At 30.3% G+C, this 14,491-nt stretch overlaps 1 protein-coding gene across 2 annotated transcripts; it reads right to left on the bottom strand.

Moving 5' to 3' along the window:
* Window positions 1-5,432: 5,432 nt before the first annotated feature.
* LOC129291469 (uncharacterized protein At5g41620-like) lies at window positions 5,433-10,859 on the bottom strand. 2 transcript variants are annotated; one of them, XM_054928835.1, is made up of 4 exons: window positions 10,250-10,353; window positions 9,008-9,047; window positions 7,765-7,890; window positions 5,433-7,166 (listed from the first exon to the last, which is right to left on the bottom strand). In XM_054928835.1, the coding sequence occupies exons 1-4, from the start codon at window positions 10,252-10,254 to the stop codon at window positions 5,643-5,645; spliced, it is 1,695 nt and encodes a 564-aa protein (XP_054784810.1). In that variant the 5' UTR covers window positions 10,255-10,353; the 3' UTR covers window positions 5,433-5,642. The 2 variants fall into 2 exon arrangements, with proteins under 2 accessions (XP_054784810.1, XP_054784809.1); XM_054928834.1 differs by lacking the exon at window positions 9,008-9,047 and having other exon boundaries at window positions 10,250-10,859.
* Window positions 10,860-14,491: the final 3,632 nt, after the last annotated feature.

Raw genomic sequence — 14,491 nt, 5'->3', positions numbered from 1 at the left:
TGTTACGACAAAAGTCTCCAACGTCTCAACTTTATTAAAGGTAACAAAAAATATTATCACTCAATATTTTTGTTAGAAATATAAGACTGCAAACATACTTTAATTTAAAGTGTGCATAATTAATAAACCATAATTTACCTTGAAAGAAATTAAAACAATAAAGTTGGGACTGAATTGTCTTAAAAAGATTTTTTTTTTGTTGGTCACAGATATTCTTTCTTAAAAGTAATCACATTCAAGACAATGAGATACAATTGATCGCTATAAAAAGTGATTTATTATTTAGATTTTTCATGAAAAGTATTTATTTTATGCCTAGTCAAAATCACAAAAATGATACAATGTGTTATGATTTTTAAATTTTATGATATTTTTACCATCTCCTTATTATTTTTATTAACATTCTCTTTAATCTACATAATTATGTTTAGAAAATGTTCCGATTAACTTTTCAAAATAATTATAAATTAAATATAATACTTTTATTATTTTCATTTTTTTACAAAATTAAGTAAATATATTAAAAGTTATCAAAAATAATTTTTTTTCTAAAAAAGGTATGTGTTATTTAATAAATATACATAAAACAACCAGGCTGATCTGATCACTACTTAAAAGTAAAATTCAGAAGTTAATATCATAAATTCCTAGTGTAACAAAAAATAAGTCCATATATGTAAAAGTAGCTGCATCTTTGCTTAATAATCCATTAAACATTTCACCAAGATTTCATTTTAAGTGCAATCTGTAATATATATATATATATATATATAAAGGTCATATTAATTATTAATAATATTGCATTTCCGATCCCTGTATATATTTCATACCTTATGTATACTGATATGGATTATTATCAAACCTAGCTAATTTAATTTGTGCATTTCAATCATTCAGTTAAAGTACATGTATAATGTAATATTCTATTATTGAAGCGTAAATAACGTGATGAGAGCAGCGTTCTTTCAAATTAAGCACACACGAGAGAACCAAACTGGCTCATAAATCGACCGAAAGAGGATAATACAGTTAATTTGATTAAGAAACTGACTAATGACTAGCTATAAGGAAAATATATCTTAATAAATTCTGAAAAAGGAAAAAAAAAAACTCTAGAATGGGAACAATCTTTTTCTTTAGTGGTCCGCGCACTATGGACACTCGAAAATTTCATAACCGTGCTTTAATCCGAGCATCACCTTATTTTATTACTGATGCAACCTAGCTAATTTACACATATAATCAACCATTCAATTTTAAAATTAATTTATGTAAAGTATTATTCGATTCTTGATGTGCCTATATATATGGAACGAAATAATTGTTCTTCAGATTAAACCCACATGAGAATATGTTGTCATATTAAATGTGAGTTTGTTTTACAATAAATACTCTTCTATCAAATCATACCAGCCCACATTAATTTTGTGCTTTGACCACTCCTGCTTTTTTTCTTTTCCCTTGTCTTTCTCTCTCTTCTGGATTATCATACATGGTTCTTGTTTGGTTTATGTTTATATTTATATATTAATTTCATTATTTATTTTCCTTCTTTGGTATCCTCACACATTCCAATCATATTACATATAGAGGTGGACAAATGGGCCAAAAAGGCTAGTCCTTGACTAGCTCAAGCTTAAAAGAATTGAATTTGAAAAACTCATTTATACAAAAAAAAAAAAATCTTATTTACAAAGCTTAACTTTCAACCTTGTAGGTCTAGGGCTAACTTTGTGGGCTTTGGTGCTTTTGTATTTTTTTAATATTTTTTAAATAAATACATAAAATAAAAAAATAAATATTATAAAATTCTGAATTAATGTCATAAATATTAACAAACTTAAGCATTAACCATTGTTAAAAGTTAATTAAATCAAACGATTCTCCTTTAAATTTTAATATGACAATAACATTTAAACTTTAGTAGTTTCATTAGTATCATGATTATGCAGAAAGAACTTATATTTCAAGTAATAAAATTAAAATTGATAATTTGGGCCAAGCTCGACAGGCCAACTCGAACCCACCCAAAAAATTTAGGCTCGAGCTCAAATAAAATAATAATTTTTTATTGTTCGGGTCTATTTGGGCTGCTCGAATAGGCTCAAGAAAAGATCGGGCTTGGCCCGAATATCCGAATAAAAAAATACATTTTAAAAATATATATAATATAATAAATATTAATTATTTTTTAGGTTTTATATCATTTTATTTTAAAATATCATATATTTGAGTGTATTACTATAGTTATTTAAAAAAATAAAAATATTATATTTTTCTATTTTTATAATTTTTAATCAAATAAAATATCTCAAAATAATAATTAAAATACATTTTAATATTAATTTTTATACTTTAAGACTCAATCTTTTTTTTAGAAAAATTGAGTCATATACACCATTTTCTTGTCCAAAAAATTATATTTTATATTTTTTATAAAATAAGATAATTAATTTTAAATTAAAAATAATTTTAAAAATAAAATTTGGGCATGTACAAATTCTGGCTCTACTATTAAACAAACATAATAAATAAATTAATACTTTTAGATAATTATTTAATTATCATCCACGTCAGACTTAATTAAAAATTAAGAATAAACTAAAGTAAATACCCTTTATATATAGAACTTAGACAATATAAAAGATTAAAGAAAAAATTTAACAAAATAGTATTTTACTCATAATTAAATAATTTTATTTTATATAATATAATGATGGCTATTTTCTCATATTCTTAAAAATAAAAAGTATAGTTTATTTAATAGTTGTTAAAAACTTTGAATTAACTAGGACAATAATTTTAAATTAGTGGTCTAACTGTAGTTGAATTGAGATTAATTTAATTATAATTAAAATAATATGATTCAATTAAAATATATAAATATTTTTATATAACCATGATAAGGGAAATATTTAAATAAATAAGACATCAATTTACAAGTAAAGTAAACATTCATGAATAAATTGTACATAATACAATAAAATAATAACAGAGCTACTTAAGTACTTAACTATAAAGTTAATAAGTTATTATTTTTTTATTCCTTTCAAGTTAAAAAAATATTTTATGTTTAATAAAATTATTTAAAAATTACAATTGATTAAAAATAAAAAATAATTTTTAAAAAGTTTTAAATATTTGGGCTGGCTTGAATAAGTCGAAACCCGAAGATATTAGGGCCGGGCTTGGCTATATAGGCTTTTTAGAAAGAATAGGATTTTTTAAGCCCAATCCGAATAAGCCCGACCCGACTTACTGGCTTTATAAAATATTAAAATTTATAAATTTCTAATTCAAATCTCAAATTGTAGAAATGTGAAAAATACTCTTTTGTCAAAAATATAATTTAAAAATATTAAAACACGTACATAACATAAATCAAATCAATCTCCATTTTAAATTAAATCAAACAATTTTTTAAAATTTGTACAATGAAATCATTATATGAAATTAAACAAACTAAACTATTATGTAAAGTTCAATTCTAAAAAATGCAATAACAATTAAGTGTTCAAAATATTATCAATAATGTCAAAAAAATAAATAATATTAACACAATAATTAATATTTTAAAAAAATAAAAGATGTAAAGTTTAATACTTATAAGCCTGTTTTATGTTTTAAAGATCAAAATCTCGAGCTCAGCCTTAACAACTATTAAACTTAAATAGGTCAGCCTTATGAGGTCAATCCTTTTTCTCAATTCTATTCACACATCTTGTTAAATGTATGTGTAAATTTAATATTTTAAGTCATATAAAGTTCAATCTTCAAGTTATTTCCTTCAAATTGTTTTTTTGTTTCCCCCAAAATTATTAAATCAAATTTTCCAAAAATTTTAAAAATATTTTTTAGAAAGTTTATAATTCATTAATAATTTTAATATTAATAGTTTAAAATATTTAATAGATTAAACTATGAGGATTTGATTAAAACAAAATAAACTATAAAGATCTAATTAAAAAATTTAAAACTATAAAAGTATGTGAATTAATTTTCCCTATAAAAAATACCAATTCGCAATAGCTTCGGAACTCATGCGCGAAGATAGCAGGGTTGTGACGATGCTGATTGCTAATTATCCAATTAACTGGGATTGCAAATTTATCTACAACATTCGCTACATGCACGGAGGAGTGCTGAGTGCATAAGTCTTGCTCAAGAACATCCAGAAAATTAACTAATTATTGGATATTTTATAATACCTTATGATATTTCAAAACGAATTATGAATTGATTAATACTATTTATTATTATTTTAAAATATTTTATTTCATTAATTAGTGTGCTTCAATCCGAGCATCACCTCCTTACATTATAACCAACGCAACCTAATCTATCAACCATTCAATAAAAAACATCATTTAAAGCATTATTCTATTCTTCGTTGTGCGGAACGAAATAATTAATTGTTCTTGAGATTAAGCCCACATGAGATCATCATGTAGTATCAGAACATGTTGACGTGTTAAATACCATCAGTTTGTTCATATAAAATATTCTTCATCAAATCATACAAGAACACGTTGATTTTGCGTTTGACCATAGCCTGGTCTTTTAGTTTCCTTGTCTTTCTCTTTATCGCATTGAGATTACACTCTTCGTTTAATTAAATCTCACTCTTTAATAAAATAATTATTTATTTTTTTAAATTAACTTTATTTTTTAATATTTATCCCCATTAAATACCTTATAATAAATATAAAATCACTATTAATAAAAATATTTTTGAAAAGAAAACAATAATTATACCTCAAAAGGCTAAAAATACTTTATATTTTTTAATATCTAATTCTTAAAAAAATATTTTATATTTTTTAACGGAGAGAGTAATTATCTACATGGTTCTTGCTTGCTTTACAAAACATATTTTATTTATTTTCTTCAATCACTTCTTTTTCCCAGGTGGCATATCCTTGTGAGATCTTACACCATACGATTTAACTTCATTGCATCCCGATCCTGCTAATTGGTTCGCCTATTCCACAGATAATTTGGTTTCAAATAAAATTTGAACTCGCGTCTGAGTTTTAAAGACGACTATAGCCTCCCAACCTGTCCGATTGTGCACAAGGTTACCAATATTTATATTTATTTTTCAACCCCACTAGTACGTATCGAAGACTAACCTAGCTAGTGAAGTTATATGAACTATTCCTTCTGATTTATATTATAAGAACCTAATAACTATTTTTCTTGGATTAAGAAAAAACTAGTTAAGTGTATAAAACTTTGTTGGTTTATAAAAAGAAAGAAAGAAAGTGTATAAAACTTTAAAATTTATCAGACCTACCCTTAATTAAATTCAAAAAAAAAAAATGAAAAAGTGAAGGGCGAACTGGGTCAATTTTGTTTTGCATTCGGGAAGAGTATTTTTAATAATAGAAGTTATAACAACTGCTTAACGAGTTATTAAAAGTAGAAAGGTCTTATACTATTAAAAGTTACCATAGAAGATCTTATAGATATAACAAAAAGAGAGAAACTTACAATAACTGCTTAATGAGTGATCAATGTTTGCAATGGGATAGCAGCCACTTAAAGAACATAGATCCGAGACTTAACATGATATAGACATGTATATGACAAAATGATACAACTCCATTTTCAAGGATATGAGCTTCTTAGGCTGCACCTATTCACACTCCAATCTTGTCGTCAGATATTTCTCTGGTTGATCTAAAAGAGCTTTTGCTAGTTCTGGAGCGAGATTTCTGTCCCTCTAACCTTGCTTCAAGAAGTTTTGCCATCAATGTATTTTCCTTCACACCCCAGGGCAACTTCAAAAGAGATTCACACTTGTTCAAATTTGAGAGACTCAATTTTAATTTCCTCTGTTCTACAGGGCTTCCATTGCCTGTTACCACAGATTGCACAAAAGAATCTTCCCTGCAAATACTCTCAGGATGTATTTTATCACCTTCTGATGACATTGAGCTGTTCCCAACTACATTATCGAGCCGGTGAATCGAGTTCATGCTCCTCATCCGGGGCCTAACGCTTTCTTGTGGACCTGGCGTTGATTCACACACAGTTGATACTTCAGTGTCATTTAACAAGGCAGTGTTGGTGTCTCCTCTTATTTCACTTGGCTTTCTTTCTACAGGCCAACTCTCACTGTCATGACCTTCATCACGTGACATGTTCTTCTGGGCCATGTTTTCTTGGAAATGACTGGACTCGGTGAATTCCCTGGCCTGAACTGGTTTGGTTGCTGAATTTCCAACTCCTCTCTCTTCTAGGTGGGCCTCCGCACTTTTTAGAACAGAAAAATTGGCGCAAATAGAATCTTCCTCGGCCATATTCTGTGGTGCACTTGTAGCCTCCTTTAGTGGAAAGGAATCCAGAGAATGCCGACATGGGTGAATTTCTTTGAGCTCCTTTGGAGAGGAGTGACCACATCTTTTGGAATCAATAGACCGGGTTGCATGAAGAAATGTCTCGATATCGAAACCTAGCTTGTCAACAATGGAACTTCTCTCTTCAAGATCATCCCCAACTTTGGCCAGCTTCATTTGTACACGCTCATCGAGCCAAGCTTCTGAAATATGAAGTATTAGTCTATCAAGGCTATGATCTCTATCTACATGGCCCTTCTCTGACTTCAACCTCCCAAGGGAACGTACCTCTTGTTCGTAAGCTCTAATTCCTTTGGCGAACTCATCACACAGATTCTCCAACAGGATCCGAGCTTTTCTTTCCCTTTCAAGCTCTCTCAAAGAACCAGATAAAGAAGACTTCGTTTGAGAAAGCTCCCGAGCCAATTTCCTGTGCATGCTTTCTGAATGCTTTCTTAACCTCCTCTCATCTTCAAGCTCTTCCTTGGCTGATTGAAATGCAGCTTTAATTTTGTCAAATTCTTCGAGGTTCTTCCTGACAAGCTTGTCCTCTGTCATCTTCTTCATCAAATCCTCCGTTCCTTGCCTATCCATCTGCTTCTCTCGTAGCAACTCCTTAACCCGTGCACGAGAAAGGTCCAGTTCCATTTTTAGGGCTTGCACTACTGATATACTTGAAGCATGATGTTCTTCAAGACTACATATTCGGTTGAGTACCTTGAGTAGCTCTCTTGAAGTTTTAACGTTGCAACTTGACTCTCCCATCCTCCTCCCTTTGAAGTTGAAGGAACTCACAGGAGTCACTGCCTGATTATATGGCGCCACCTGCTTTAAGCAAAAGAGCACCTTCATCTCTTTAAATAAGCAAGAAATGATGAATGACTTTTAATTTGGGTATGAAGTTCATTTAATAAAGCTTCGACCCAAATTGTTAAATCATAGACTAACAGACCAAGTGATTTTTTGGTTCTTATGAACCAGAGAGATTGTTGGAGTGATATTTGGTAGGAAAAAATCAAGTAAACTATAATATTTCAGTTGTAAAAGGTAAGCAAATACTGAAAGAGATCACAATGATTATGGGTCTGAAATTGAAGAGTAGTCATTTGGTGACAGGATAATCTAAAGTGTTACCGTAAAATAAAACACAAGGTCCTTGTAATGGTCACTCTAATTCCTCACCCTTTCCCAGAATGATCAGATCAGAAAAGCCTTTCAATGAAAAAAATTCCCCTCAAATAAATTTGCTGAACTCAAGAATGTATTTTCCTAATATATGGTGTTTCAATTTTGCGTTTCCTGATGTGATATTCATACTATCGGAATTAACAGCTTAAATTCTTAGGCAAAACTATAAGAAATCATGTTTCCTTCAATTGTATCGATGCACCAATTAGTTCCCAAAAAAAAAAAAAATGCTTACCTCCAAGGAGCCACTGTAACTTGCACTTGATAAAGGCTCCAAAATACAGCCATCTCTGTCACATGATCTATGGCTCTGAACAGGCAAAGTCACAACATGTCTACTCAAGCTATTCGATGAAGCTGGCTGCAAGGAGGCACATGGTAAGTCACTCTATTCACACGTCACAACCCATGAACCCAGAGATATAGTCATGTTAAATTTGCATAATCTAAAACAAAAATTAAGTCAAGCTACGTTTGATATAATATTCACTCATTTAAAGGCAAAACCAAATTCACATTTGGGAGGTGGTTGGTGTGGTCTGAAAAAACTCTTTTATGGTGTTGCTATTCTGCAAATATTTGAGCTGGTTGTATGTAGGGGAACCTGGCCGTACCTGAAAAACACTTTTCAACTTTATAGAGTAATTTCTCTCCTTCCTGTCACAAGTTCGATGCCAATTTACTCATTGAATTTTATAATCTAATATTTTCTTTGTTGTTATATATCCAACTTAAGTAATTCTTATTGGCGCACAATAACATTTAGGACTAACCTTGCCAATCATATGCCATCACACCTGAACTAATAAGTCAAGCGAACTAAATACCTTTTTCAGGTTTTGCCTAAAAGATTTTTTTATTAGCTTTGTAAATAAATTTCCTTTTTAGGGTGATTTTTAGGTTTATAATAATTTTTATTGCTAAAGTTGTTAGATCTTTTTCTGTTATATGTAATCAAATTTTGTAAGCCGCAACATATCTAAAAAAGTGAGAGAAAGATGATGAGGCAAAGCTTATTACCACTAAGGTTTTTCCTGATTGAGATAGCTAATTATCTCTATCTTATCATCTTTCTCCCACTTCTCTAGATATGTTGTCACCTACAAAACTTGATTACATATAAAGGAAAAGGATTTGACAACTTGAACAATAATTTTTTTTTATAAATCCTAAAAGCACTGAAAAAGGATATTTATTTATAGGCAAAGTTAAGTTTTCTTTTTGGAAAAAAAAAAAATCATTCCAAGCAAAGAAAATCTAGCATGCATGACTTACCTATTCAAAAGAGATGGCATTTAATTGGCGATCGATCTCTTCTTCAAGAAAAATCTTAAGATCAAAAGCAAAAATACTCAAACACATATCCATTCATTACTCATGATAATTACAGCAGCCCATCACAAATTTATTATCTAACAGCATCACTTTAGAAGCATGCAAGGAAGATCAGTTATAAGAGAAATTAACCAAGGTTTTACCTGTTCATTTGGACTTGCAATATTAAGCACCATTTCAAATCTACAAACATCACCGTACAATCAAGCGATAACCCAAATATTTAAATATAAAATTCAACAAGCAGATTGGCATCTATCTTGTAAGAGGAAGAAGAGGAGTTATGAAGATAAGAGGGAGGAAGGAAGCTATACACGTTTTCAACAAACAATATAGAGGGAAAATTGTAAAGTAGGTTAAGGAGGCAAGCTTCTATACTACATTCTCAACAAATAATGTGGATAAAATGATATAAAGGAGGTCCACTCCACCTACCACACGTTTAAATGTTTGCTGAATAGCAAAACCGTACTAGACGTTCCAGGCCACAATAACAACTTCCTAAATGTGAATTCAATTTTACATTTGAATGGATGTTAATAGACTGAATTTGACAAATTTTTGTTCTGAATTATGCAAATTTAACAAAACTAGATAGATGGACTCATGCATTACACGGAATTAAAAAAAAAAAAAAAGTTAAGACCATAAAGGTCGCTATTTCTACAGCAAGATTTAAAAGCATAAGAGCATGTGACAACATGAAAAATAAGCCAACCCTTCATTAACCGCTCCTACCTAGTTGCTAGGAGGTTGGACATTTCAGACTATATTAGTCGATACTGTCATAGAGAAAGGCTAGAGAACGATAAGGTTTCATAGAAATAATCACACTTTGATGCTCCATTGCTCCTCATAACAAGCAAGATTTAAAGCACATGGGAGAATATAAGGAAAGAATTTAATTTCAATTTCCAAAGTGTTTACAATGATGTTCTTCAATAACATAATAGCATTGTAAAAGAAAAATATTCGAATGCTATATTTCTATTGGAGGACCTCATAGCAAACACATCAACAACTTTACCAAGTCTTGCAAAGAATCAACCATCAATCATAAATAAAAAGAATAGAAAAACTGCCATAGCTTCATACATGTAAGAACCAATTCACTTGCAAGAGTTCAGCATAACAAGCTGTAAACTGAAGGACATGATTAGAAAACGAAAAACACGGTGAAGCACAAGATCTGGTCACGCACATCAATGAAAGCCCGAATGAATGTGAAATAACCACAAACAAGCAGAAGAGTCATACATATTCGAGTAAAACAAAAATCAGAGACCATTAGTGCTTGATGAAGCAGCACAAATATTAGGGAAATGACAGCCCAGAAACTAATAATAACTAGAAGGCACAGAGCAGAGCAGAAGCTGAGATGAAACCTCATCAGTGGGCCTCTGTGGATGCTCGTCCTTGCGGCGGCGGCGGCGGCGGCGGCGGATTCTGGTGACCGGTTTGGTCATATTAGGAAGTGAGGTCTGAACCTGTAGATGGTGGGGTTGAAGTTCCCAGACGTTGGCACAGAGCTTTCTGGCAGAAATGGTAGAGGGCGTAAAGTCGACGAATTCTCGAACGTCGTCGTTTTCACCGCCACTCTGAAGGTGAGACGAAGAAGAAAGCTCGAGCCTCCATGTGGGTGGAGGCGTAGAAGGTCCACCTCTTAGCCCCACCAAAACGCGCCGTTTCAACTTGTCCGCCATGAGCCCTTCTTCTTCCCTCCTTTTAACCTCTTTTTCTGTTACTTCCATCCTTCTCTACCAACATTCAAATTTCAAACGCAAACCTCGATTATTGTTTTTGCCCTTTAAAAGCAATTGATTGATTGATTGAAAAGCTGAATGCTGGCATCCTCTCTTTCTGCTTCATGCTTGACAATGCCCTGTGTCCACCATTCTCGCGGGCAAGAGCAAGTTACCTCAAAGGGTGAACTGCAGGTCGTCTACTTGTCTGAGAATTTTCGGTCACCTCAGGATTAGGGTCCCACACAAACAAAAACCTTATTCGAGCGTCTTAACATGGTCGACCTTTGTCTCCGCCCAAGGCGATTGTTCGCTTGTCTTCTTAAACAAGTGGCTTAACTTTGTCAAGACTGACATCATTAAACAGAGTAGGTTCTATTAATTTTTCCATTGTGCATCAATTATCCGTGATACTACTCTGTTCACTTAAACATGCTATTAATTAATTTGTAAAATTAAAAAATTAGGTGAATTGGTTATTTATAATTAATAGATAAAATTTTTTAAAAACTATTATTTAGTGATTAAAATTTAATGAAGAGATGTAAAAATATCTCAATAAATAAATAGAAATATGATGAAAAATAAACAGTTAATATGATAGATAAAAAAAAATAAAGAGAATCATATCCAAGTACTACTGCAAAAAATTATTTATGGATAAAAATTATTATAAAATATATTGTTGTTAAAATTAAAAATAATTTTTTTGATGAAATTTATTATTAATTTTTTATCAATAAATAATTTATTTGAATGATCTTTAAATGTGTTTCCTAAAAAAAAAGTAAGTAATGAATACACCATTCGTTTAAAAATGTAAGATATTTTTTGAGAAATTATATGTTAAAAAATAAGATATTTTTAATCTTTTTATGTATAATTATTATTATTTTTTAAATTATCTCTATTAATAAATAATTTTATATTTATTGTAAGATGTTTAATAGAAATAAATATAAAAAAATTAATTAAAAAATAAATAATTATTTTATTTAAAAAAATTTGGTTAAAAATATTTTAAAAATAATTGTACTGTTTTTACTTTTTAAAATGTAACTTGAAGTCATGCAAGGCTAGCAAAGCCTAGGGAGCACTGTGGATCCTATGAGTTGTAGGAGGTATTTATTGATTGTGTGGAAGGAAGAGAAGCACGTGGCAGCTATAACACTAGTGGTAATAATAAATAAATAGTAGTACTAACAAATAAATTCGATCGGGAAGCAACTTCACATTGTCTTCTTCGGCGCCCACAGCCTGTAAGGTTCACAAACAAGTTTAACGTATGCGGCTTCTCTAAAGATGTCTGAGTATTTACACAAGCTTTGTTTTTTTTTTTTTTTTTTGGGCGGACATAGGAGAAACTTGTTTTAGCTCAATTACTATTATTAATATATTTTTAAAATCAAGTAATGATATCATAAAATGACTTTAAATTAATCATAATCTATACAAATAAATTCACATGGTTGATGACATAATAACAATCTCTAATAAATCTTCAATATTTGCATGAGTTCGGTGTCAAAGCTCTAATCCTTACCTATTCTTGTTGCCTGCCCAATTCATTTTAAAAGACGATAGATGGAAAAGGCATGTTAAACATATCAGAACAATTCCTTTTAGGAAAATGAAACATAGATGATGGATGGACTCGGTGTCGTAAATTTTTTAGCCTCACATCATTGTAGAGGCATGACAAGCGCTCAACGTCCTGAAAAGTCCACAGGTACAAATATTCCGATTCTCTTTATAAAATCGTGAAATTAAATAATCTGTGAATATTTATAAAAAAAATAACATTAACAGATAAAATCACACGCGATGTTATATTTTTATCATAAACGGAATTTTTTTGGGTGTGTGGGTAGGGCACTCAGGAAAGGTTTCATTCCAATATGAGGAGGAATTGGGGGGGTGGCATGGCATCTGATTGCATGAAGAAGGAGGACCACATGTGCTTTTGTGGGGATTTGTATGGCTTTCCTAAAATACTTTGTGGTCCAAAAACAACAGTTGCGTGGAGCATGGTTGCTTTTGACCGACAATAACAACATGCATGCCTCCATTTGTATCCAACACTTGTCATAATTACGGTGCAATACTGTGCCTCCATTTCTCATTTAATATCTTCTCTATTTTCCCATCTCCCAACTTCCCCAACCTCTTAATTAAATCAACTCCTCCTCCTCCTCCATCTCAATATTATATATTATCTACCCTACCCATAGTATGGAATTATTATAATATATATGTGTGTGTGTGAATTTTATGCACTTTGTGTCTATTGGAATAAACTACCCTGGCGTGCACTTTGTCGCCGGTAAAACAATATCGTAATAACTAATAGAAATTTGAGGAGAGTTGGTAGTCAAATCTTGAATGTTGAGAACTACCTTAGATATCAATATCATATATTCTCTTTAATCTTATTTATAAATGATTGCTATCATGTTTTATCATAATTAAAAAAAATTTAAATTTCATTAATTTTTCCTTAAAATTTAATACATTTTTACTTCTGCCCTAACAATGACAAAAAAATTGATAATTTTTCTAGTAATAAAAATAAAAAAATAAATATGAATGTGAAAAAATAATGAAATGTTATATAAATAAAATCAAAACTAATCTTTTTTTTCTATCCCATAAATAGAACCAAAGAATTATAAACTAAACGTGGTTTCATTTACACGGAGTTTAAAGTGAGGAGGTCAATTGTTTATGAATAGTGTAGCTTCTTATTGCTACATGTGCGTGTATTGGTACATTAATTCCTTGCAATAGCTGGGTGTACGGTTCCTAAACTGAGGGCTTAAATTTAAATAAAAAAGTCGATCAATGCTAAAGAAACACAATTCAACGCGAGCAGACCTATTGATCGGCTCAGGTCAACAATATACAAACTGTTTGGATTTAAAGAAAAATCAATTTTTGAGCTAAAATAACTGATTTTTGAAAAAATTACTCAAACAATCAAAAAAAAGTTGATAATTGATTATTAAATCAGAATTATATTTTAAAATAAATTCTAAAAGGCTGTTTATAAATTTAATTTTACTGTTAAAAGATATATTTTACTTTTAAATAAATTTTAACAAATTTAATAATATAAAAAATAGCTTCATCAATAATTAAATTTTAAAAAGCAATGTCCTTTATGATAATTTGTACGGTTAAAATTAATTTTAAAAAAATAACATCTAAACATATTGTGTTATAACATAATCAATTATAATTAAAATTAATTATATTAATAAATTATTTTTATAATTAATTATATTTAATTGAAATTCAAACGGGCTCATGGTGCTTGTTTAGATAGGCACTTTTAATTGATTATGTGTCAATAACCATAGTTTTAGTAAAAAAAATCCAAACACTCATATAGATATAATCTCAATTCATGGAAATATCGGGCAGCGAAGCCCAACAATAGCAATAATAGCCCAATCCTAGTCTCTTCTTTTCGGGCCTTTTCTTCATTTTTATATCTTGCAACAATGTGTCAATTACCAACCAATTTAATATGAAGTATAAACCAACTATGTTCAATAACGAATCCAGGAACCAATGTATGAGGGAGCAAAATTGAAAATGTAACATGAAGTGAGGGAGCCAAAATTTATTTTAACATTTGTTACAACCAAAATTGTTAATTTTTTTTTCAAAGAGTGATTGGAGGGTGGGGGCAATTGCCACCCTAGCCCCCTCTAAATTTATCCCAAACTATGTTGAATTTAGTGAGAAATGTTAGTTCTTCACAACCTTAGGAACTAATATTTAAATGCTCGTTCATAGATATAGCCCTATTTAGTGCTTATTGGGTCTAATAAGAGGAAAAAAGAACCATTCTCTCATAATGTAACAAATGCAGATTCAAGT

Source organism: Prosopis cineraria, unplaced genomic scaffold, assembly GCF_029017545.1.
Source record: "Prosopis cineraria cultivar Desert tree isolate PC_DT_omini unplaced genomic scaffold, ASM2901754v1 PC13, whole genome shotgun sequence".
Taxonomy (NCBI): Eukaryota; Viridiplantae; Streptophyta; class Magnoliopsida; order Fabales; family Fabaceae; genus Prosopis; species Prosopis cineraria.
Note: the sequence above shows the minus strand (reverse complement) of the source record. Positions and strands in the feature narration are given on the sequence as shown.